At 45.8% G+C, this 27,036-nt stretch overlaps 1 protein-coding gene across 4 annotated transcripts in view; it reads left to right on the forward strand.

Annotated features, from left to right (window-relative positions):
* The window catches only part of CAD (carbamoyl-phosphate synthetase 2, aspartate transcarbamylase, and dihydroorotase), a 359,331-nt gene that overhangs the window by 32,033 nt on the left and 300,262 nt on the right, over nucleotides 1–27,036 (forward strand). For all 4 annotated transcript variants that reach the window (XM_086928147.1, XM_086928144.1, XM_086928145.1 and 1 more), the window contains one exon: nucleotides 6,676–6,815. In XM_086928147.1, coding sequence (XP_086784273.1) covers nucleotides 6,676–6,815 — 140 coding nt within the window. The remainder of the gene's footprint in view (nucleotides 1–6,675; nucleotides 6,816–27,036) is intronic.

Raw genomic sequence — 27,036 nt, forward strand, 5'->3', positions numbered from 1 at the left:
ACCACCACATCATCCCCTAGGGACACCACCACATCATCCATCAGGGACACCACCACACCACTCAGGGACACCACCACACCACTCAGGGACACCACCACACCACTCAGGGACACCACCACACCACTCAGGGACACCACCACACCACTCAGGGACATCACCACACCACTCAGGGACACCACCACACCACTCAGGGACATCACCACACCACTCAGGGACACCACCACACCGCTCAGGGACACCACCACACCGCTCAGGGACATCACCACAGCCCTCAGGGACACCACCATAGCCCTCAGGGACACCACCATAGCCCTCAGGGACACCACCATAGCCCTCAGGGACACCACCATAGCCCTCAGGGACACCACCATAGCCCTCAGGGACACCACCATAGCCCTCAGGGACACCACCATAGCCCTCAGGGACACCACCATAGCCCTCAGGGATACCACCATAGCCCTCAGGGACACCACCATAGCCCTCAGGGACACCACCATAGCCCTCAGGGACACCACCATAGCCCTCAGGGACACCAACACAGCACTCAGGGACACCACCACATCACTGATGTACACCACAAAATCAATCAGGGATACCACCACACCACTCAGGGACATCACCACACCACTCAGGGACACCACCACACCACTCGGGGACACCACTACATCACTCGGGGACACCACCACATCATCCCTCAGGGACACCACCACATCATCCCCTCAGGGACACCACCACATCATCCCTCAGGGACACCACCACACCACTCAGGGACACCAACACACCACTCAGGGACACCAACACACCACTCAGGGACACCACCACACTACTCAGGGACACCACCACACCACTCGGGGACACCACTACATCACTCGGGGACACCACCACATCATCCCTCAGGGACACCACCACATCATCCCCTAGGGACACCACCACATCATCCCTCAGGGACACCACCACACCACTCAGGGACACCACCACACCACTCAGGGACACCACCACACCACTCAGGGACACCACCACACCACTCAGGGACACCACCACACCACTCAGGGACATCACCACACCACTCAGGGACACCACCACACCACTCAGGGACATCACCACACCACTCAGGGACACCACCACACCGCTCAGGGACACCACCACACCGCTCAGGGACATCACCACAGCCCTCAGGGACACTACCATAGCCCTCAGGGACACCACCATAGCCCTCAGGCACACCACCATAGCCCTCAGGGACACCACCATAGCCCTCAGGGACACCACCATAGCCCTCAGGGACACCACCATAGCCCTCAGGGACACCACCATAGCCCTCAGGGACACCACCATAGCCCTCAGGGACACCACCATAGCACTCAGGGACACCACCACATCACTGATGTACACCACAAAATCAATCAGGGATACCACCACACCACTCAGGGACATCACCACACCACTCAGGGACATCACCACACCACTCGGGGACATCACCACAGCCCTCAGGGACACCACCACACCACTCAGGGACACCACCACACCGCTCAGGGACACCACCACACCGCTCAGGGACACCACCACAGCCCTCAGGGACACCACCATAGCCCTCAGGGACACCACCATAGCCCTCCGGGACACCACCATAGCCCTCAGGGACACCACCATAGCCCTCAGGGACACCACCATAGCCCTCAGGGACACCACCATAGCCCTCAGGGACACCACCATAGCCCTCAGGGACACCACCATAGCCCTCAGGGACACCACCATAGCCCTCAGGGACACCAACACAGCCCTCAGGGACACCAACACAGCACTCAGGGACACCACCACATCACTGATGTACACCACAAAATCAATCAGGGATACCACCACACCACTCAGGGACATCACCACACCACTCAGGGACATCACCACACCACTCGGGGACATCACCACAGCCCTCAGGGACACCACCACAGCCCTCAGGGACACCACCACAGCCCTCAGGGACACCACCACAGCCCTCAGGGACACCACCACAGCCCTCAGGGACACCACCACAGCCCTCAGGGACACCACCATAGCCCTCAGGGACACCACCATAGCCCTCAGGGACACCACCATAGCCCTCAGGGACACCACCATAGCCCTCAGGGACACCACCATAGCCCTCAGGGACACCACCATAGCCCTCAGGGACACCACCATAGCCCTCAGGGACACCACCATAGGACACCACCATAGCCCTCAGGGACACCACCATAGCCCTCAGGGACACCACCATAGCCCTCAGGGACACCACCATAGCCCTCAGGGACACCACCATAGCCCTCAGGGACACCACCATAGCCCTCAGGGACACCACCATAGCCCTCAGGGACACCTCAGGGACACCACCATAGCCCTCAGGGACACCACCATAGCCCTCAGGGACACCACCATAGCCCTCAGGGACACCACCATAGCCCTCAGGGACACCACCATAGCCCTCAGGGACACCACCATAGCCCTCAGGGACACCACCATAGCCCTCAGGGACACCACCATAGCCCTCAGGGACACCACCATAGCCCTCAGGGACACCACCACATCACTGATGTACACCACAAAATCAATCAGGGATACCACCACACCACTCAGGGACATCACCACACCACTCAGGGACACCACCACACCACTCGGGGACACCACTACATCACTCGGGGACACCACCACATCATCCCTCAGGGACACCACCACATCATCCCCTCAGGGACACCACCACATCATCCCTCAGGGACACCACCACACCACTCAGGGACACCACCACACCACTCTGGGACACCACCTCATCACTCACGGACACCACCTCATCACTCACGGACACCACCTCATCACTCACGGACACCACCTCATCACTCACGGACACCACCTCATCACTCACGGACACCACCTCATCACTCACGGACACCACCTCATCACTCACGGACACCACCTCATCACTCACGGACACCACCTCATCACTCACGGACACCACCTCATCACTCACGGACACCACCTCATCACTCACGGACACCACCTCATCACTCACGGACACCACCTCATCACTCACGGACACCACCTCATCACTCACGGACACCACCTCATCACTCACGGACACCACCTCATCACTCACGGACACCACCTCATCACTCTGGGACACCACCACATCACTCTGGGACACCACCACATCACTCTGGGACACCACCACATCACTCTGGGACACCACCACATCACTCTGGGACACCACCACATCACTCTGGGACACCACCACATCACTGAGCACCATAACAGCATCACTCAGCACCACAACAGCACTGTCCTTGCTGGCGAACAACAAGCATTCCCATAGCCAATAGGACTCGCATTAGGAAAGTGTAAGCTATTGGCTTTGTAAATAACAATGCTATTAATTTATATATTTTCAATGCCAACACATATTTAAAAAAAATAATTGTCATTTACAATACCAATAGCTCACACTTTCCTAATGCGAGACCTATTGGCAACGCCAGTGCTTGTTACTTTTAGACAACTACTTTTCTCTTTGGCCAAACTCTCCATGAGAGTTCTTGTGTTTACCAGCTCTCTCCCTCGTGAGCTTCTCCCCCTGGCAGATTCCGCTGTGCTGTATGTTTCTCCCACTCCTTGTGTGGTGTTTGCTGCTTTTCCCCTTCTCTTGCACACCCATGGATTCAGACTTTTTCAGGTGTGGTAAATGGCATCTATTCGCACTTTTGGGGCACTACGTGGATTTTGGTGCATTCTGTACCAAAAGATGCATGTCACAGTAATTACCATACTTTTTATTTGAATAATTCAAGCAGGCTTTTCTCTCTGGTAATTAACGGTGCTGCTAACTGTATCTCACCTGGTAATTACTTAGTGCAATAACGCACAATTGGTAATTCTGACCCCTACCCAACGTGGGGGCGGGGCTTATGTTTGGAATTTGTCTGGCTTCAATAATCCTAAAAGCGAGTTTGAAGCTGAAATACTTCTGTAAAAGGGGAGCTATCTTAAGTGAAATAGCCTGGTGTGCCCTATTTTTTCAGTAAAGCTTTATTTAAAATCAAAATTGTGAAATCCAGTGGGGCTGGCCATTTTATAAGTCGTAGTGTTTATGGATTGGCAAGAGTGTGTGGTTGGCTGAGTTTGAGAGTGAATCAAAAGCTTGGAAAAATGGACAATGAATGGATAGAAAAAATAAGGGACAGTTCAGGTTGAAATGCTTTAAGGCTAGCCCATAAAATTACCTTTACATGTTGATCAACAGCACAGGGTATATACATAGCAAATGATATTGAAGTGCTTTTAAATTTAGAAATTTGTAAAATGCCATTTTAAAATAGTTTCAAAAGGTGCACAAAAATTAAGAAAGGGAAAGAAACAGACCTGGACAATAAGTGAACTTTTTTACGGTAGATATGCATTAGCTAAACGTGGTTTCTACGTTTTAGTCGGAGAGCAACTTCTTTATATGGAGTTCTCTACAACACTACCAACACTGTAGATATGCTTACCTCAATTGTTTTTCTGGTATGATATGTAAGCATAGAGTAAGCTTAGTGGCATCGGCACCAAGCTAGAAAAGTGACATCGGCCTTTCCCATTTTTGGGAGCAAAGGCTCACCAAGTGCTAACATGTTGTATGCTTAACAACCCTCAAATGCACAAGGCACACAACCCCCACTGCACACAGCTTTCAGTAGTGTGCAGCAGAGGTTGTGTCTAACCTGCCTCGGGGGCTGGACCCAGCCTGAAGCCAGGCCCTGCACCCAAATCACTGTGGACATCCAGCCCCCGCTGTGCATGTTCTTTGGTCAACTGCAGGAGAGCTTGGACTGTTGACTATGCCCAAAAGTTGACCTATAGTACTTGGCCAGGCCATTTTTTTTCTTTCAGTATTTTGGATTTCAGATTCACAAATCTTAAATAGGATTTGTGAACCCGGCACAAGTCTCAGTCTGAAGCTTGTGTCAAGATTGCACGTCGTATTTCTTACTTGTTAATCCCAGACATCGGTAATGGAACCCGGGGACCATGTACCCAGTATGGTGTCATTGATTTCAACCTCCATTTTAGGTCTTATGGAGTTGTGAGCTAGAAATCAGACTTGTAAATACAGTAAACATGTTTTAATTATGTTAACCTACAAGGTAGAGGGTTTTGAGGGCCTCCCTCAGATTAGCTTGGGGGTTAGGTGGTGCCTGCCCTGCACCCGTATAGTCCATATTTTTCTAAACTGCAGGACACGTCCTGTGCCTTTAAAGCCTGTAGTGGTAGCTGCATCAAATTAATTTTCTTCTGGCAGCCAATCCAATGTCTCAGATGTGTTTTGCCAACTCTGGTACTACGGATACGAAAGGTATGACAAAAGAAGGGGCTTTAAAAAAAATCTGGCCTCATGAATTACCTTTAAAATGTGCTTGGCAGCTGTTTTAAATGCGAATGTCTTACTTCAACCCGACAAAAGCCTGCTTTGTGAGTGCTACTTTCATGCTAAGTTTGGTGTAAATCCATTTAGCGGTCATGTTCAGGGTGAAGATATGAACAAACTTTCTAATGGGGACTTAATTGGAAAGCTTTTTTTTTTTATTCCTTTCCCTGCCCCAACACACACTTTTTTCCTCCCTGCAGACATATTTTAACGAAACCTGGCATGCCAAATCTAAGCTGACTAAGGTGGTAGATTGCCAAATGTTATGCATATCGATCCCTCATCAGGGCCAGAAAAAATCATCGAAACACCCAGTCCACATCCTCCCACCATCCTTTTGGAATTCCATTTGCCTGCTTTGCCGGCCTTCCCCATCTTAAAAACAGCTGCATCATTTACAAAGCTACTCTCACCAGTACCCATGTTTATTTTGCAGACCAGCTCACCATCGCTGGTGACTCTTTCCAGAACTGTAAAAAAAAGAAATTACAAGGCAGCAAACCGTTTCCATCTATGCCATTAGGATCTGTAACAACATCCCGTATCCTTAAGGACCACCCAAATGCTGCTCCATCTCCCCACACCCAACAATGGTAATAGAAAGCATATTACACTCTGCACATCTGCATATATAGATACTATATATATGGTACGCGTGTGCGAATATAATATAGAATAAGTAAAGCTGTCTCCAGGCCAAGAAAAGGCCCTTGTTGTCTGCTTGCTAGATGTAATCTGTTTTAGGCAGTGGACCCACGCTGGATTTTCCTTGCATATCACTATTAAGGCCGCTCCATGTGTTGAGTGCTAGCTACAGAGATCTGAAAATTTCCAGTCTAATTCTTGGTGTCAAATTTTCCTTCCAGAGCCTATAAAATAAGGTACCATTGGATTGGGAAATACAATGCCCTTTGATTTTGTGTTGTATACTACATAATCTGTGCGAGGGGAGCATTTCAATAAAAACGGAGGTCTTTATTCCACTATTGTTCTTGGACACCCTTTGCTGGAAATGTAATCAGTGTGTTAAACACTAGAAATGAGGGCGCTGTATCTTCAAAGTGCCCTCAACCTGTTTTCAACTGCTGTGATACAGGAGGGCTATAAATGTGTATGTTGCAGTAGTGTGTCTTGGATGTCTGAAAAGTCCCAAATAGCCTCGTTCCCTTATTTGGTAGTGTATGGTAGGCAAGCAACTCTGATTTAGTGCGTGGTCTAACTCGCTCCTTGTTCTTTTTTGTCTCTTGCAGTTTTCCAGACTGGCATGGTGGGCTACCCGGAGGCCCTAACTGACCCATCCTACACATCGCAGATCTTGGTTCTCACCTACCCCCTCGTAGGAAACTATGGCATTCCTCATGATGAACACGATGAGTTTGGACTGAGCCGGGTAAGAGACATCCATGCCCTTCCACTACCCTGTAGTGATAGCTAAAATCCACTGCTTGTCTGCACTTTTCCATAAACTGTGGAAAGAGTAGGATGCTTCAGCCGTTCTCTGATCACTGCAGACAATTTCCTTGGTATTGTTTATTGGTAGATAATTCCTTTCAGTAGAGGCTCTAAGGCTATGGTGATATCCTTGGCTGTTGTGCTGACTCCAGGACATTTTTCTTAATTATTTTCTAAGTCCTAGGAAGCATTTGGGGGCAAAAAGAACCCAGTGTCTATATATATCTTGGGCACGACTACAGTAGCCAAATCCAGGTGGTGGGCATTCTATTTACTCCTGTGGGAAGGGGCTGAAAGAGGATATAATGTTGTTTATATTTGAACCTAATGAGATCAATTTTAACTTTACCTGGCATGTTCAATGTATATGTGGCCCCCCCTTGCTGAGATTGTGCGGAAGTATGGGTTCATACCGGTTTCCTACGCTGACGACACCCAGCTCCTCTACCCTTTCAGCTCCCTTGGTCCTACAGTCAAGGAAAATTTTGCTGAGGGTATGAGGGCAGTGTCACATTGGATGGCCGCAAATTGCCTCCAATGTAACGTTGCAAAAACTGAGGTTATGCTCTTCGGCAGGGCGAGCCTCCTCTGGTCTCCTGAATGGTGGCCGCTGGACTTGGGCCCAGTTCCTACATCAAAGCCTCATGTTAAAAATCTAGGGGTCAAGATTGACCAAAAATTGACCCTTAAGGAGCATACCAATCACATTGCAGGACTATGCTTTTACACCATTGGCATCCTAAGACGAGTATTTCCATATCTTCCTGATACTTACAGGAAGACACTCGTGCAGGCTCTGGTTACTAGCCGCCTAGACCAGTGTTTCCCAAACTGGGGTCCGTGACACATTCCCTGGGGGTCCGTAGGCAAGTTTTAAAAGCACAGAACCGTTTCTTGTATAATTAGCAGCTTTCCAGCAAAAATAAAAGTGTCAAGATCATACCAATGATTAATGTACCTGCTGGAGTGTGAGGAGAGTTTTGTTCAGTGGCAACTTTGACTTAACTAATGTAGCACAGAGGGTTAATGTGCCTACTGCAAAGAACGTGTAACATGCATTTTAAAACGCAGTATTTTATGTGCATAAGATCGTGGTTACTGCTTTTGTCACAGAGATTCTTTCGTTACTGTGCACTTCACAAGTGACAATTGTAATGAAGTGAAGGGACTTATAAACTGTCATCAAAGAGCTGCTTGCAAACTGCATGGTACCAGTTAGTAACTTATGTTTTTCTCCAGTTATTCATTATCCTGATGCTGCTAAAAAGGTTTATTTGGGTGGAAATACATTTTTAATGTTAAAGTCAGTGCTAACCACCGTGTTATGTTCTGAATCTTGATTTTGTGCTTTTCCAGACCAAGCACTCTTTAAACATTTTATATACACACTGATTTACATGTATGATTGAATGTCTCTATATGTGTGTGATGTAAAGTGTTCTGCATCCTACAATGGTATGAGAGATGCTATAAAACAAATGAAATGCATGTGACAGAGGGGCTATTACTTCAATATAAAATACCCCAGATGTATGATCCGTTTTTATATGTGCGAACGGGTTCGCACACCCGTTTGCACATGCAAAAACCTATTGGGCCATGTACATAGCCTATTTCATGAGTCGCAATTTGTTTGCGACTCGCTAAATACGTTTTGCAACTTGCTATTTGGAAGGGGCATTTCCTTCCAAATAGCGAGTCTCAAAACCATGTACAAATGTTTGCGGTCGCAAAACATTCGCAATTGCCACCTACTTCAGGTAGATGGTAATGCATTTGCAAATGGGAAGGGGTGCTCAGGGGACCCCTTCCCTTTTGCAAATGCATGCAAAATTATTTTTTAAGGGCAGTCAGTGTTCCCAGGGAGCGCCGCCTTCCCTTTACGAAATGAAAATGTTTCATTTCCTTTTTCTTTAAATGTATGGTAAATGGGCTGCATTTTCTTTTTAAAACTGCGTTATTTAAAAGCAGTCCCTGACATGGTGGCCTGCAGAGCCCAGCAGGCCACCATACCTGGGAGGGCTGGCATTCCCAATGGGCTCGCAAATTGCGAGAGGCTCATTAATATTAATGAACCTCGCAATTTGCGACCCCATTAGGAATCCCAAACAGTGTTAAACTCACTGTTGTACATTTCATTTAGTGACTCGCAATTTGCCACTTGCCATGTGTCGCCAATTGCGAGGCGCTAAATGAAATGGTCATACATCTGGCCCCAAAATCCTTAGTACTTTGAGTATTTGTTTTGTATGCACACGTGTGTATTGTTTTCGAATTTCTGTTTTAATATTTGAAATTTAACTCATACAAATTGCTTGGATGTCCCCGGCTTCCAGTGGTGACTCAATGGGGGTCCTCAGGAGTCAAAAGTTTGGGAACCACTGGCCTAGACTACTGCAACGGCCTGCTGACGCTAGCAAACGCTGATGCAGTAGGTCGTTTGCAGGTGGTCCAGAATACGGCGGCTAGGCTGGTCATGGGTGCGCCGGCCAGGACTCCCTCTAAGCCTTTGTTGGTAGAGCTACACTGGCTCCCGATACGGCAGCGCATCAGTTTCAAAATATGCTGCACGGTCCACAAATGCTTATATGGGGACAGTCCTAAATATCTCTCTCAATCTTTTGAATTGTACCAACCCTGCCGTTCACTTCGTTCAAGTAACCAAGCACTTCTGAAACCCCTGCAACAAAAAGAGCTAGGCAAGGAGACCGAGCATTTTCATCGGTTGGTCCTGCCCTATGGAATAAACTTCCCATAGAAATGAGGATGAACACCAATCACCTGTCTTTTAGAAAGGCCCTGAAAACACTTCTCTTTCAGGAAGCATTTCAGTCCCTTTAATGCACCTTGAAGACTACGACAATTTTTCTGGCTGGCAAAGCACGGAGATACCCTTAAGGTATTGATTCCAGCGCGATACAAGAAATAAAAATAAAAATAAATAAAATGTGTTTTGCCAGGAGCTATGAAAATGTGCCTTTTGTTCGCGTTGGCTCTAGTGCGCCCTCTTCAGGCCCCAGTGTACCAGTTGCTGAGCTGTGATAGCAGGATGACTAGCACACTGCACGACACTTTCACTGAGGAGTCGAATGAGGCTGGTCTTTATTTGGATAATCTTAATTAATTGGAATGCGTTGTTTGCTTCGTGCCCTGTAGAGAATGTAAATATTTTCATCAATGGTTTGTGCATCATCCTGCCCATCTTAAGGTTTCAGACAGATGCGGGGAGGGGGTTTGGACTGTGAGAAAGAGAAGAGGGAATTATCTGTTGCGTGTAATTTTGCTCTCTTTAATGTGTTTTTGCACTGCATTGGTGAATCCTCTGAGCAGATTCCTGCTGAGGTCGGTCACCAGTGAGAGTGACCGGACTAGTAGCAGTACTTAACTGAGGATTTGAGATGACCTACTCTGATATATGCATTGGAATTCACAAGTTGTCTCCCTTCTTAAGTCAGATCTCCTTGAATGAGGATGTTGAATCAACCAGTCATATGTTTTTAGGTCTCACCTGCGTTGCACCGCATGCGCTGCTCGCCATAGCGAGGTCTATTGTCGTTTATTTTGTGTCGGGCTTCTTTGGAAGTGGAGTTTGTGTCTGCCCTGTCTCCCTTAGGCCCCGCCCACCCTGACTGGGGATTTAGCTTGTGCACTGCGTCTTTTGCTCGCACATGGCGTCTCTTCCAGACACACGTGTTTATATTTGCATCGCGCTTTCCCTGAAAGGGAAAGCGCGATGCAAATATAAACAAGCAGCTTTAGTTGGTGTAATGGCGACTGAGGCAGCATCATGGTTGCACAGCGGCGGCATGATCAGGCACTGCAGGGAGACTGCACGCAGTGCTGCACAGCTGTGCGCCCGCCGGACCCCCTGTGGGCACAATGGACGAGCAAGTCGGTCACACAACCACCACAGCGGTATTAATGTTGTAGACCCGACCCCATCTGCGCCAACGGCCAGGCTGCTGAATGTGAACCACACAAGCCTCGGCCGTCAGAGTGGTTCAGCAGCAGAGTCCTGTCATCAGAGTACTGTGAGGCAGTTTGTGTGCCAGAATCATGCTGTGTTAGAGTAGAGAGATAGAGAGATAGGAAAGGCAGCAGGTGGACCACCGGAGGACGAATCGTGGTCGAGACGGGGTTTCGCTTGGGAGATTGTCACAGGACGTTTTTATCAAGACCGACCTGCTGCCTTTCCTATCTCTCTACTCCTGCCCAGATTGTTTTATGGCTTTGGAGATATAGAGGATCACATATTCAGAGAGAGATATACATACACCTGGTATTGTTTTTCTTTCAACCGTCCTGCAGTGACTAGTTACACTTTGGAGTCACGGAGGATCTTAGCTCTTGAAATAGATTGCTCTGGTTTATTGTAACCCATCTCTTACTTTGCGGCAAGTTCCTTTATTGTGGTATTTCGCCATCACATAAGTTCCATTCCAATCTCGGAAATCACTTGGATCGTATTTGGATTCCCTGAAGAAGTCCCCTGTGGGACGAAACGCGTCGGCTGTGTGGTGCTTTACTTTGAAATAAAGAACTTTGAAACTCAAGAAAATACCATTGTTCGCGGTTCATTGTACAAAATATATTGTTTTGCTATATCTAGTGGTGCACCTTTGTTGTTGTTTATACTAAATTGAATTCCTTCGGGAATAGGCACTGTGGCGGTGGGTGCCATTCAGTGTGCACACAAACCCCAATTGAAATCCTAGGGGAAGACAGATACGCGGGGCAATAGCTAGTTAGGTGCTGTCAGAAAGAAGGGTCCATCGTTAGGTTTCTGTTGCAATCCACATCCTAGAACTGAACACGTATTGAATTATTTTTTTCCTTCTAATCCAGCAGGCACTATGTTTGAACGGATGCTTCTGAAATACAGAGCTCAACAGATGTGTTCCAGCCGTTGGGCATTGTTGGAAAACAAATATTACTTATTAGCACGTCTTGTATACTTGCAGCCTTTTTGTTTTTACTGTAAAGCTCACAGTCTGTGTGCGCCACCCATGGAATTTTTAGAATGTGCTTCTCCCCCCTTCTAGAACAATTGTGATATGCATACGTTTGTAAAATGTGCTTGTTACCAATTACTAAATTTACAGTGAAGAACACAGCAATTGATGTGTGGCTTTCTGGAATGCATTAATGTAACCGTAGGTACACCCCATGATTGAAGCGCTTATACGTTGTGGAAACAAAATCGTGTGAACAAACACTTGACTCTAGTGTATTGGATTGATTTCGTTTGGATTGCCAATTGGTGATATATACACGAGGTGTGACTGTTAAAATATTTCTTCTGGTCTTGAGGGAGGGATATTTACACCATTGTGGAGGTAGATGAATGTAACCGTATTCTAGCTCAGATTATTCGATGTATCGTCCTGCATCTGATAGTTCAGCTGTTGCTTTTCTGTTTGGTAAACATAATAACAAGCAGTATCTGTGTTAAGAAGCTGCTGGTTCTCTTGACATTTGTACTTGTATCATTACGGTTTTCATCATGGTGTTGAGCCACCGTCTTCTTTCCTTCCAATTCCATTGCTCCAGATTGGGAGATGTGGATGGAAAGTATGAGTCGTATTTAGATGCCATTGAGGGCTGGGGAGAGCTTTCATGTAAAAGAACACATATGCCCTCTTTCTCCATTGTCTGAGTCAAGAAGGCAGGGAAAATCCTAAGCATCTTCCTAGTGAGACAGCCATGGGTGAAAAGGATGGTGTTGAGGAATATGGCTCTGCGATCTAAATGCTTAATTCTTGTTTGAAACCTCAGTAATTTCATCATGGAAAGGCATACATTTTATAGAAGACACCAGTTGCCATGGAACTGATTGGGAGCTTTGTAAGCAAAAAGAATAATTGATGGACAGAATGCAGAACAATGTAAAACATTTACCCCAGTACAGAGATCTGGATCTAAATCCATCGATTTTTTTTTTTGCTCCCCATGCCATTCCAGTTTAAACCCAGCCATATGCAAATCAGGTTTGACCCTGACCCCCCCCCCCCCCCCCCCATGGGAAGAGTTCAGCCCAAACTGCCAGGCCAGGTCCTCCCTGGACCAGAAGCAAGCATCCTGGGACTCGGTTCAGGGGTTCGCCCTAAGTGATCAAAGGTATACCGGGAAGTGGGTCCCTTGCTTGCTGTGCCACTGGATTCAAGCTAGCCTGCGGGATAAGGGGTGATGCCCTGAAACTGGTCCCAGTATGCTTGTTTCTGGTCCAGGGAGGAACTGGCCTGGCAGTTCGGGCTGGACTGTTCCCATGAGTAACAAGGTCCAGACTAATTTGCATATGACTGGATCCAAACTGGGGTGGCATAGTGCGCAAAAGAACGATTATTTAAACCCAGATCGCTTGACTGGGGGTGAGTGTTTGAAAAGTTTCAGCACTGTCCATCATCTTGTTGTGTTTGCTATGTGGTAGGCTTTTGCCTTCACTCGATAACTCATATCCTAAAAATAGGACAGTGTGGTGGGCAATTTAGACTTTTTAAAGTTGAATTTGTACCCTTCAGATGCGAACCCAAGTATGATGGTGTTCACTCTTTTCAAGTGTGTCTCCAGGTCATCGTCTGTAAGAAGATGTCATCGACATAAGATAATGCCTCATCATCATACATTTGTAGTAAAACTGTTACCCTGGCTGAAAATAATCCTGGGCTGTTCTTGAATCCCTGTGGGAGACGACAAAATTGTTTTTGAGTCCTGATGCTGGAGAAAGCGATCAAATATCTGCTTTCAGGTGCTATATTTTGACAGAAGAAACCATTTGAAATATCTAATGTCGTTTTATATTTTTTGCGAACGGTATTATTCATTAGTGCTGCACTGTGTGAGTTTTGTACTGCAAATGTTTTGCAACAAGAGTTAAGGTGTCTGTAGTCCAAAACTAGATGATATGAACAGTCTGGTTTGGAGACAGTAAACAAAGGATTGTTCATTTGTGAGGTGCATGTTTCAATCACCCCCTGATATTCAAGTTGATCTAAGATTTCTCTGACTTGTTTTTTTAGCTTCTTGCTTAACAGGATACTGCCTCTGTGCAGTAGGTTGATTTTTTTTAACTGGATTTTATGGCGAGGAGAATCCTCATCCCATCCTACATGATTTTTATATAATGCAGGGGCTTGGGCCACTGCCCATTTTCTAGCAAATGTGTATTTTTTATGAATTGGAATGTGATTTGAGAAGGCAGGCATAATCATTTCTTCGCCTTGTGACAAACTCTGGTGACCGGTCTTTCTCTGCTAGAAGGATATAACCTTTAGATAGATTCTCCCAAAAGAGAACTTTTATTTTCCTAGTTTTATCTCCCTCTATACGTAATGTTATTTCATATAGTTTATGGGGCACGCTAACTCTGGTGTCTGCAGTTTCCACTTGAATATATTAATTCGTGTCCACTGTCTCCAGAAGATTCATCAGGATCTTGCGAGCTATGGTCACTTCTGCTGCGCTGTCTAGCATTGTCTGGGCCCACTCTCCGTTTTTCAGTTGTGTCCTCAGAATTCTTGGCATGTTTTACTTTAATACTGGCTACCTTCTTTCTGGGAAATTGTAATTTTTTACTTTGATGAGCAGGTTCCTTGTCTTTGGACTTGACGTGCTCTTCTTTATGTTCGGACCGTCCTCTTCTTTCCGATTTCTGTGAGGAAGTCTGAAAAGATCGAAAGGGACGTGTATCAATATTGTTATTGGTATATGGGGTACTTTTATAGCGCACGGCTACTCCGAGGAGTGTCCCGGCGCTAAAGACCGTCACCGACCTAGAGTGGAAAGCAGATATGGGGGGAGCTGAGAACAAAATGAAGAGAATCACTGCGCGAACAGCAGAGTCTTCAGATCCTTCCTGAAAGCCAGTAGATTGGTGTTGGATCTGAGAGACATATTGATATCTGTCAGGTTTTCTCAAATTGTCCTTTTCTAAGGTTGTATCTTTTTTTTTCAGAGGGCTCACTTTGGGGAGACTTGCCTCCTCCTTCTGGAGTTCTATCCCTTCGTTGAGGATACCTTCCTCTGGACTTTTGAGTATTTAAATTATTTTTAATGAAAATCTTTTCAGGATTTTCAGTTAGTGTATTTAGTCGGTAGTGTGTACCGTCAACTGTTAATTGAACTAAATCTCTAAATGCTTTTGTTAATTCTTTTATTTTAACTAAGAGTTCTTCGCCCAACATTTTTTCAATGTCGGGATGTGGTGTGTAGCTGGCTAGAACCGGCCATGTGGCTCCTGGTCTACCTAGTGGACCGAGCCTGGTAATGTGATTTTGATGTTTTAGGGCGCCATTAAACCAGAGCAGGTGCTCTTGGTATGTTAGTGGAATTTCAACGTCCTCGAAAGGGGCGTATTCCTCTGGAGATTCCTCTATTTTGTAGTAGTGGAACTCGCGTGTCACAGCGTGTGCTGTGTCCAGGAATAGAATACCTCTGCCGATATTCATGGGCCTCTACCACAAATGTGACTGTGCCACCTCTTGATGATACTCCATTTTCTATAAGTTTTATAGTTATAGTTTTTCTTACATTTACCGGGATGATTATAGCATCCGGGTCGTTTTCATTAAAACCTGTAACGTCTGAACCCGGTTGATTCGCATCTACTGCAGCTCCACCGGTTTCGTTGTTGTCGCCGTTAGTTGACATTGTTTAATGAAAATTTGCAGAGCCAGTTTCAAGGAAGCAAAGATTAGGTGCACAATATTTTGGAACACTGTATCCTTCAACGTTGACTAAACCAAAAACTAATACATAGGAATCTCTTCCTACTAAGTTCTGGCGGATATTAACCTTTTACCCACACCAGATGTCTATTGGAGTTTTTACTGGAAAAAGGGGTCTGTGTGAAAAGCACGACTGAGTTACTCTAGTATCTTGCGTTAGATTATCGCCTTACCAAACGTTGGGCGCCATGTAGTGTAGTTCCTATATTCCCAATAGGCTCTGCGCATTGGAATAACATAAACAATAGTTTAGACGTAGGACTGAGGTTGACTAGGTCTCTATTGAATATGTAGACTTAATTATGAATGCCCGCTAGCTCAGAGGTCACTAGAAACTTTCTCGAGTGAACAGGAATGAGTTAACTTTCCTGAATAGACAAGAAGGGATTAGCTTCTGACAACCGCATAAACATGACAACTTTGCTCCCTCCAGAATAAGGAGTATATCTCCAGAGCCGTGTGAAAACAATAGATAGCTATTTCACTCAGTCAATCGTGCATGCTTAGTTTCACCAGAGTGCAGAGAAATAGAGACAGGCGTTTTCAATAAAAGTTGTTATTTATTGAGCAGTCTTCTTTCTCATGCAAGAGAAGTGAATTGCCACAATTGCAATACTTGTCATAAAGTAAAGTGCGTACAGTAAAAGGAGTATTATGAAATAATACTGTAAAAGCATTTATATGGTTTCTGAGCCATATGATTCATAAAACGGATAAAATGTATACAATACATACAATGATAAAAGTTGACTAAACTTACTCCACTGGTGCTTCTAAAATACGCCTACCCCGGTGTACCTAACCTAAGCCTAGTACGTGGGAAGGAGTAAATGAGCTGTAGTTTAAGTTAGTTTTGCCAAGAATCTGAATCAAGAATGCTCTAAGGATCTAATCAGCTCCGTACCTTGGTTTTAGAATGAAGGAGGTCTTGTATCTCTTTCTCAGGACTCGATCTCCCAGCAACCCGCATGGGTGACTGGAAACACTGGAGCTGGATTTCTCGGCAGGAGAAAAGACAGCGTCTCTCTCAGTGCGTCAAATGGGAGGGTCGGCTTCCTTAGGCACTCGCGTCAGCTGGGCTTTGGGTAAGTAGATAGCCGCTCTGCTCCAAACCACCGTGTGTTGCTTAAGGCAAATGCTGGAATATTTATACCTGGAAGGTGCGGAGTTTGACGTAAGGTTGGACATAAGACGTCACTAAGAACTGTCACTAAGAACTGGCAGTTCTTTCAGGACTCTCAGGAGTTCTAGGCCAAATCAAAACAGAAGCAGGGGGAATTCCCGGGCTGCTGGAGGCTTGTTTTGTTTAAAGAACGCGTTGTACTTTCTAGGAGTCTAGGGAAGTAGCCTTGCCGTATTTGGACTGCATTGGCTATGACTAAATATGGATATGATTTTTATGCCTTTATAAGGATACGATTTGTTATAACCACATAAGGGCATGAATCGGGAATATTTAATTAGGGTCCTAGATACGTTCACAACAATAATATGGGCCAATCTCCTCTTTGTCCACCCGTGGCCTGCCCAAAATGTCAACTGCAGTACCAAGTTCTGGAATACTCCAGGGCTTATCTTCACAGCTACAGAAAACAAGCATTTGCAATGCAATAGGTCCTGGATTGTCGCAAGTTTGAGCTATTGGCATTGCAAATAACTATGCCTTTTATTTTTGTTTTTGTTTTTAAAAACCTAAATAAAAGGCATTGTTATTTACAGTGCCAATAGCGTAAACTCGCATAACTGCGAGATCTATTGCATTGCAAATGTTTGTTCTGATAGGGAAACGGGAAAGGCAGCCTACCTCTGTAAAGTGGAAAATAAATGTTCTCCATTGAGACTGAAGGGTCACTAAAGCTAGAACCTGAGCAGTTTTTTACACATTTTTACTGTGACCTTATCTGAAAGTCAAATAAGCCTAATTTAAGTGAGCCAATTACTAGGAGTTTCAGGTTCCTATTCCCCAGACTTCATTTATGCCAATAAATAAGTACAAAAAGAACAATGTGCCTGCATGCCAGTCTCTCGTTCGTGCATAGAGAAGGCGATTGAGAAAAACTGGGTGAAAGATAATGTCGAAGTCTGCTAAAGGAGTTAAAAGCTGAAAGACCACCATTGACAAGCGTAGTAGTTCTTCCAGGGCGGACTTTAGGTCAGTTTTTATCCTGTGAAGTGGGTGGAAGCATGCCTTCGAAGGATGAACATTGCAGCTGGCTTGATGAAACCGGAAAGCCTTCAGTTAATATGGCTTTCTCCAACTTTATTATCCAAAGGAAGGAGAGAAACAGTTGTGTTTGTTAGTAATCAAGGATTTTGTTAGGCATTTCCACCAATGACAGTCCTCCTACCTTGCTGCTTCAAGCAGTCTGAGTTGGTGCTCTTGGATGATTCCTGGGTGGCTCTTGGGGTTCTACACGGTCTTTATCCTAGATGTGTATACGGGTCATATTGTGGTTTCATATGCACACCTGTTCCCTCCTGCATCAAACTTTATCCAGGTTTTGCTGCGTTCATCATCCAGATTTATTCCTGGTTGACCTCCGTTGTCTAGGAGTTAAACACAATCCACATCTTAGAACTGAACACGCATTGAATTATTTTTTTCGTTCTAATCCAGCAGGTACTATGTTTGAACGGAGGCTTCTGAAATACAGAGCTTTTTGGAATGCATGAATGTAATTGTAGGTACACCCCATGATTGAAGCGCTTATAAGTTGTGGAAACAAAATCGTGTGAACAAACACTTGACTCTAGTGTATTGGATTGATTTCGTTTGGATTGCTAATTGGTGATATATACACGAGGTGTGACTGTTAAAATATTTCTTCTGGTCTTGAGGGAGGGATATTTACACCATTGTGAAGGTAGATGAATGTAACCGTATTCTAGCTCAGATTATTCGATGTATCGTCCTGCATCTGATAGTTCAGCTGTTGCTTTTCTGTTTGGTAAACATAATAACAAGCAGTATCTGTGTTAAGAAGGTGCTGGTTCTCTTGACATTTGTACTTGTATCATTACGGTTTTCATCATGGTGTTGAGCCACCGTCTTCTTTCCTTCCAATTCCATTTCTCCAGATCGGGAGATGTGGATGGAAAGTATGAGTCGTATTTAGATGCCATTGAGGGCTAGGGAGAGCTTTCATGTAAAATAACACATATGCCCTCTTTCTCCATTGTCTGAGTCTAGAGGGCAGGGAAAATCCTAAGCATCTTCCTAGTGAGACAGCCATGGGTTGAGGAATATGGCTCTGCGATCTAAATGCTTAATTCTTGTTTGAAACCTCAGTAATTTCATCATGGAAAGGCATACATTTTATAGAAGACACCAGTTGCTATGGAACTGATTGGGAGCTTTGTAAGCAAAAAGAATAATTGATGGACAGAATGCAGAACAATGTAAAACATTTACCCCAGTACAGAGATCTGGATCTAAATCCATAGTTTTTTTTGCTCCCCATGCCATTCCAGTTTAAACCCAGCCATATGCAAATCAGGTTTGACCCTGCCCCCCGATGGGAAGAGTCCAGCCCGAACTGCCAGGCCAGGTCCTCCCTGGACCAGAAGCAAGCATCCTGGGACTAGTTTCAGGGGTTCGCCCTAAGTGATCAAAGGTATACCGGGAAGTGGGTCCCTTGCTTGCTGTGCCACTGGATTCAAGCTAGCCTGTGGGATAAGGGGTGATGCCTTGAAACTGGTCCCAGTGTGCTGGTTTCTGGTCTAGGGAGGAACTGGCCTGGCAGTTCGGGCTGGACTGTTCCCATGAGTAACAAGGTCCAGACTAATTTGCATATGACTGGATCCAAACTGGGGTGGCATAGTGCGCAAAAGAACGATTATTTAAACCCAGATCGCTTGACTGGGGGTGAGTGTTTGAAAAGTTTCAGCACTCAGTCCATCTTGTTGTGCTTGGTATGTGGGAGCTTTGGAAGGGCACTGAGATTATTGGCTGCAACATGCATGTACAAGGAATTCAAAGTCAAAACAATTAGGCACCAAGTGAACGAGAAGGCTAGTAGCAGAAAAATACAGGAGACTTTGTTGACTAGTCCCAGCCGACTTCGCACACTGCAATTAAGCTATCCTCAAGCATTAAAAGCACGGTGTTGTCAATGTAGAAAATACCTTTGTCACCCATTCACAAAAGGTTCATAGTGTCCATTTCAACTATAGTTTTTCTAAAATGATGGGGAGAAGACCAAGACTAATAAATCCTGGTGTCGTGCAAGCAATAGTCATGTTGCCAATACGGTCTTACCCCTTCTCCGGAACACGTGTAATGCAAGAAGAGGCCATTTTGGCACATTCTGTAAGAGAAAGTCATATCATAAGTGTGATATGCATTAGAAATCTTCCAAAGATTGTAAGTAGTTTTATTGTGTGTGGACTGTATGGGTGCTAACTAGTCAGCAGATGACACACTAATACATACTGGGGGAGTGTTTGGTATAGATCTTGTTGTCAAATCAAAGTTGGAGAACTGGAGGTGAGAGTGATAGTAGACTCTGGTTTTCCCTTTACATTGATTGCTGTGGAGAAATAGAAATCATTTTCTGATGGTGTTCTTCCTTCGTGTGTGGCTGTCAGAAATGCAGAAAGCCAGCTGTCGCCCACTGCGGACGTGTATTCCAGAGACAGGCAGAAGGCACTGAATCGCTATAGTAAGTAAATGCCAACCTTCTAAAAGTGGCATTTGCTAAACTGCAATTTAAAATTCCACTTCATAAGTTTTGAGTTTGAATTGTGAGTTCTTTGACAATACTTTATAAAAGTCCATCCCTTCATAATTGGAATTACAATGAAACGTTGTACTAAGGTAATCCCAATGTTATCCCATGAGCGAGGTGGGCAGTGCAGTAGTCAGAAACAAAGTCAGTAGTTTTTCACTACCAGTACATGTAAGACTTTAAATTACATGTTCTGCCTTTTAAATGCATGGCACCCTGCCCTGTGGGTTAGACGGGCCTACTTTAGAGGAGATTTACAGATATAAAAAGGAATGGTTTACTCCTGGCAAGAGGGTTACTCTGCTAGGTCATAATGGCAGTTTAAAACTGCACATACAGGCTCTGCCATGCAGGCCTGAGGCATGGCTAGAGGGCTACTTAAGTGGGTGGCACAATGTGTACTTCAGAACCACTAATAGTATTTAATTTACAGTCCCTGGGCACATGTACTGCCCTTTACTAGGGAGTTATGCGTAAATTAAATATGCCAATTGGGTATGAACCAGTGTTACCATGCTTGGGGAGTGAGCACATGCACTTTAGCACTGGTTAGCAGTGGTAACGTGCACTGAATGCGAAAGCGAACAAAAACGATGTCAGAAAGAGGAGGAAGGCAAATATTTGGGGGTAACCCTGAAGAAGGAGCCATTTCCAAAAGTCTTGTGTAGTGAATGGTGACTAACCACTACCGCTAGCGAGAGGGAAATGGGACTTGCAAACCCACCTGTAAAACACTAGAGCTCTAACCTCACCACAGTCGGTGATATATGTGGGTTGTTTGTGAATACCATATTTTCATTTGTCTTTGTATATCAATACTCCTTTTTAGGTCTCGGCCTAGCATACACTGCGCAGCAGTGTTCGTGCAGCCAGAGTCCTTTTGTACGCGTTTTGGAAATGGACCTGGAAATTCCACACAGCTCGTGCCCGTTATATCCTAGGTCCATTTTCATTGGCATTTGTGTGCGTGTATTTTTTAAAACCGAACACCAATAGGCCATGGACGGTCGCGTAGCTCTGCCCATGGCCTATTGGTGTTTGTTACGCGCACCAAAGGCCATATGTCTTCAATTATCGTGCTGACGCCAGCGCGATAATTGAAGACCTATACCTGCAGTGGCGCGCGCACGCACCACTCACGGGCTTTTTTTTCTTTCTATAAAAGCTTTCCCACGGAAATTGTCAGGAAGCCCAAGCTGTAAGCTTATCATACCGTCCTGAGGTCATGCCAAGTATGTGCAGTCCCGCCAGTTTATGAGCTATCAGAAATGATGTGGACGCTGGGCTTTTTAAATTTTTTTTATTACTATAGAAGCTCTCCCACGGACATTGCCGTCAAAGCACAAGCTGTAAGCTTATCATACCGTCCTGAGGTCATGTTAAGTATGCGCAGTCCTGCCAGTGTATGAGCTATCCGAAATGATGTGGACGTTACATAGTAGCAATCCCATATCGGCCTCGGAAGGATGGAGGCTGCAGTGAGCCTTTCCATGACACTTTAAGCTTTCAGCAGCAAGTGATGAACTCGGCCAGCCATCTATCGCACTGTCTGCGATGGCGGCTGAGAGGTGGCTTCTGCAAAGCTGCGTTTGCCTCCTTCCAGGTACCCCAAACTGTTTGAGCACAGATCCCAGTGTGGAGGAGAAGGGGTTGTTTTAATATTAGATGCGAGTTCCTCTGTAATGTATAACATCAGTAAAAACTTCAACAAGGCCTCCTGCAAGGGATCCCGACCAGGACTTTCAGTACCGCTTTTACCCTCACCACACATAGTTGTGCCTGTCTGCAGTACTGTTTGCTATTATCTGGGATATTCTTTCATATGTGAGCTGTGTGTGCCCTTCCCCGTGGGATGCCGCGTGCGTGCTCTGCGTCACCTGTTCCAAGCAGAGCCCTGAGCTCGAGGACCTGAAGCAGCCCCACAGACTCGATCTGAGCGAGAGAATAAATAGATTCAGTAGAGACAATAAATCTTTAAGATCCTGCGCCACTAATAACTGAAACCCCGGTTGTTTCACTGCTGCTTGTTTTTTTTTTTTTTTTACAATAGCGCTGCTCTGGAGTTAACCCCTGCTTTCACGAGGAGAACCTCCCGGCATTATCTAAGGCCCGGCATATTTTAGAATTCGGAACGACCACGTCAAAGAGTCTCGGATGCAGTCAGCACGTAGGAAGCATCTGCTTCAGGATAGGTCAATAATGCATCCCAGCTGTTCCACGTATTACTATGCAAGGTGCATGCATTATGCATACCGTACAAAGCTGTGTGAACCAGATGGCTAAGACACTGCAACCCACTAAGCAGCTAACGACATGCCCACCTCTAAGGCAGTGTTCATTGACTTTACCATGGAATGCATAAAATGTTCTGGAAGGGGAGTGCGAGAGAGTTGGCCTCGGTCACCTTGATAACTTACATGAAGCCCGTGTGTTTGTTTTCTTTTATATTTTTTCCGTTGTTGACAACTCCCTGTGCGTGCCTGCCCGGAGCAAGCATCTTTGCACCCCCTCTGCTTTGGCAAATAATGGCTGGTGTGATTATAAAATGCTGCATGGGGTCTGGTCCAAAACCAGTGTGCTTTTCTTTTAAACGAACAGGAGCTGGAAAGTAGTTTGTCGCCTCTTATGAGCAGAGCACAAACTCGTCCTGGTTGCTGCTCTTACTTAACACATACAATTGTATTTTATTTCATGTTTAATTGTTCAGCAATGCTGGCGCTGATTTATAATTGGCTATCGAGTTTTCCTTGTGCTTCCACCTATGGACAGTCTTGCTGTTATTTTGATCGCTGCTTTCATTATTTCAAAGTGTTAGCACGTAAAGCAGTAAGTAGTTTCAGTGCCCTGCATGAGTTTGTGTGTGGGCAAAATGTGGGTGTGTCAGCGTATGTGTAAGCATGAGTCAATATGTGTGAAGTTGTGGGTGCATGTATGAGCGTGTCGGTATGTGTGTATGTGCAAGCATAAGTTAGCTTGTGTAAGTATGGGTGTGTGCATGAGTATCAGCGTGTGATTAAGTGGTGGGTGTGAGTGTCGCCTGTGTGCAAGTTGTGTGTGTGTGTGTGTGTGTGGAAGTATGAGTTTGTGCATGTGTGTGCAAGTTATGGTGTGCGTGTGTCAGCATATTGTGTATGGGAGGGTGTCAGACCGTGTGCAAGTTGTGTGTGTGTAAGCACGAGTCAGCATGTGTGCAAGGTAGTGTGTGTGTGTGCCAGCCTACTGCGTTGTGAGTCTGTCTGACTTGGCAGGACCCCGGATCTTCCCAGGTCTAGACGAGGAATGCGCTCTCCTCCCACATCCTCAACCAGCCTCCTGTCACTTCTCCCCACCACAGCCTCTCCCTCCCCAGGGATAGCGGCACTCCCCAGGCCCATCCCCAGCCTGCCCCACATCCTCAACCAGCCTCCCCCATCACTGCTCCCCACCCCAGCCTCTCCCTGCCCAGGGACACCGGCCCTCCCCCAGCACGCCCCAATCTGTCCATCACTGCTCTGCAGCGCCTACCCTGGCACCCAAGGCGCAGTAGGCGAGGGTTCTGCACCTACCCTTGCATCCAAGGTGCTGCAAGTTGGGGTGCTGCACCTACCCTGGCCCCCAAGGTGCTGCAGGCAGGGATGTTGCTCCTACCCTTTTTTTAAGATGTGGCTGGTGAGATATCGCCCTTCTAGGACGCATAGATCTTTAGGGGGTCATTTTCTATACAGTTCACAAAGCCAGATCAGGCTGGGCGGTCTTTCTTTATATGTGCCCCCAGGCTATGGAATGCTTTCCCTATCATTTACTGAACCATTGTTGATGAAGTTTAGATGTGGCCTTAAAATCTAGTTCTTTGGTTTAGCGTCCTGTGAGGAGGGTTGTCTTTGTTGTGAATCGTAGTGCGTGTTTGGTATTTGCCGTCTTCCTCCGCCTTGTTTTTCTAGGGCGATCGCCTTCAGTGGCACATTTCAAAGAAGCCGTCATGGACTGTGCTGCAGAGCCTTTTGTAAGAAGAGGAGACTCGCGGGTTTCCGCCTGGACTCAGTAGATACGTAACAAACGCTGCCGACTGATGTATCACATTTTACCATTAATGTGAATTGTGCTGTTGAGCAATCTGGTGTTTTCTTTCTCCATCCATATATTATCATTCCTATTTTCAAGCATTTTACAAATATGATTTCCAATTTGCGATTAGAGGTTTGTTTTACAAACATCTGGTGTTGGAATGTTAAACACGCCTCTGTCTCTGTAGTGTTTACTAGCACGTTATGATTGTTGTTGTGGGGGCTACGTGGAAAGGTGGAGTGTGATCAGAGGCTGTTCTTCTGAAAAGATGAAACGTTTCAGCTTGAAAATAAGGGAAGAGATCATTTTCATAAGAGTAGAAATGCCCTTTGTACACAATCATCTACTCCTGGTTTGACGGCGCGGCTCTGAAGTCTAACATGGGTGAACGGTGTGAAATCCTCGCAGATTGAGGCTCCGAGCAGTGTTCACTCTGAAGGTATAACAGTGTAAAGAGATCCTCGTGGCCAGATGCCAATGCCTACAGTAGCCTTCCCCAATGCCCACTCTGTGTGAGCCTCTACATACCACCGCCGTGGTGATGATTGGTCATTCATTTGCAGGTTATGTTCAGCCTCGCTGAATCTTCAAAGAGCCACGTATAATCTTTGATGACAGACACACCACTGCAGCTCATTAATGAATCCACTTTAAGAAGAGCAGATTAAGGCTTCACCACAGGGCTTGTTTCAAATCCACTCCACATAATTTGACATCAATCCACATAATTCAACTCAACAACACAATAACACAACACACCACATACATCTAATCCACACTACAGAATTCCACATCATGCCACAAAATTCTACAGCACACCACATTATTAAACTCCACCACATACAATTCCACAACACAAAATACCATTATACATAATTACACTCAATAACACCCAATCCCACTACACACAATTCCAGTAAACTCAATACCACATAATTACTACCCACAACATTCTACCATGCCACATAATTTCACTACGCAAATACACTCCACACCACACAATTTCACGCCACACAATTCCACAACTATCCATTCCATTCCAATCCACATAAGTCCACTACACACCACATGCATACACTCCATAACACATGGCGAAAAGACATTGCCATTTACAATGCCATTAGCTCTAACTCAAATAAATCCGAGACCGATTGCATTTCCAATGCTTGTTTCATATAGCAAGTATTTGACTGGACACTCATTTATTGTTACTGCCGAACCTATTTTGAGTTGTGAGCCTGTGCCACCTCCACCCCACCCTCTCCACTGAAAGTCGAGTGCTCTGGTTACATAATAGATCTGGCTCTGAGACATCACGAGTAAAAGGCCTCAACCCCCACGGTTAGGCCAATAGCCCTTGCGTGCCCCACGGCCCTCTGAAAGGGGTTCTGATAGTTGGCGTTGAAAGTTTTTGTTAAGTTTGGGTTTTTGGATGTATCAAAGTTGCATTACCATACTCCGAAAGCTGAAGTGTAATATGGGCTGTGGCAGGAGTAGGTTTGTTGCTTGTGCCATTGGTTCATGATGCAGCTTCAAGGATGTTTTATTTTGTATGAAAACAAGCCCCCGGGTGTTTACTGGCAGTGAAGTGATGTGAACGGGCTTCAGTCGCCTCGGGCAGTGCCTGGACTCTGCAAGGTTTATCTGCGGGTATCTTTCGAGCACCTGATGGTGATTTATTGCCTGGTTCCCTTTGTGCCTGGTCTTTGCAGTGCAGTGTAAACACTGGCCTGGAAAGAGGTAAATATGTGGAGATGTCCCAGGCACAAACAGCAGTGCCCTGCACTGCATGACAGGAGCACAAACCCTCATGTCAGATTACAAATATTTTTTTAATGCAACCTATTCTTTGTGTGCGCAAACTCTATCTTTTCAAATCATCTGATAGCCCAGCCTATTTGAAGAATTGAAAGCATTTAATGACTCCGTCACAGAATTAAAAAAAAATGATTTGAAAGCTGTAAAAGCGGAAGTAATTAAACAACAGGGGGTGGTGATGGACAGAGCTTCTGAATTAAGCAGAATACTCTCACCTAGTAAAGAGATCAGGGCTTGATCCAACACCGTTTTTTAGCTCACTGCACCATCCCAGCTCAGAACCTGGCTATATGCAAATTAGTCTGTCCCTGGCCCAGTGCATCATGGGAACATGGCAGACCAAACTACCAAGCCAATTCTTTCACTGGGAAGGAAACAAGCTTCCGGGGACCGGTTTCTGGCATCACAGCCTTCTTCGGCCCGGCTTGCTTGAATCAAGCGGAAGTGGCACAATCAAAGTCCAAACAAGCACTGTTCCAGCCATCTGTATATGTGTGCACCTGCAAAAATAATAAAGGGTCGATGGAATGCTGAACAATCCAAATATTCACCCCCAGTCACAAAGAGCTGGTTTAATCCATTGTTTTTTTGCTCGCCGCGCTACCCATGGTTGGACCTAGCCATATGCAAATCAGTCTTGACCCTGCTCCTCATAGGTTCAGTCCAACTGGAACTGCCAAGCCAGGTCCTCCCTGGAGCGGAAACATGCATCCTGGGACTGGTTTGGGGGTATCCCCATTCATCAGCCAGGCTAGCTTGAATCCAGCGGCACAGTGAGCACGGGGCCCATGTCTGCGCATTCCCTTCCCACTTAGGGCAACAAAAGCAAAAAGAACAGGTAATGGAC

Source organism: Lissotriton vulgaris, chromosome 6, assembly GCF_964263255.1.
Source record: "Lissotriton vulgaris chromosome 6, aLisVul1.2, whole genome shotgun sequence".
Classification (NCBI taxonomy): domain Eukaryota; kingdom Metazoa; phylum Chordata; class Amphibia; order Caudata; family Salamandridae; genus Lissotriton; species Lissotriton vulgaris.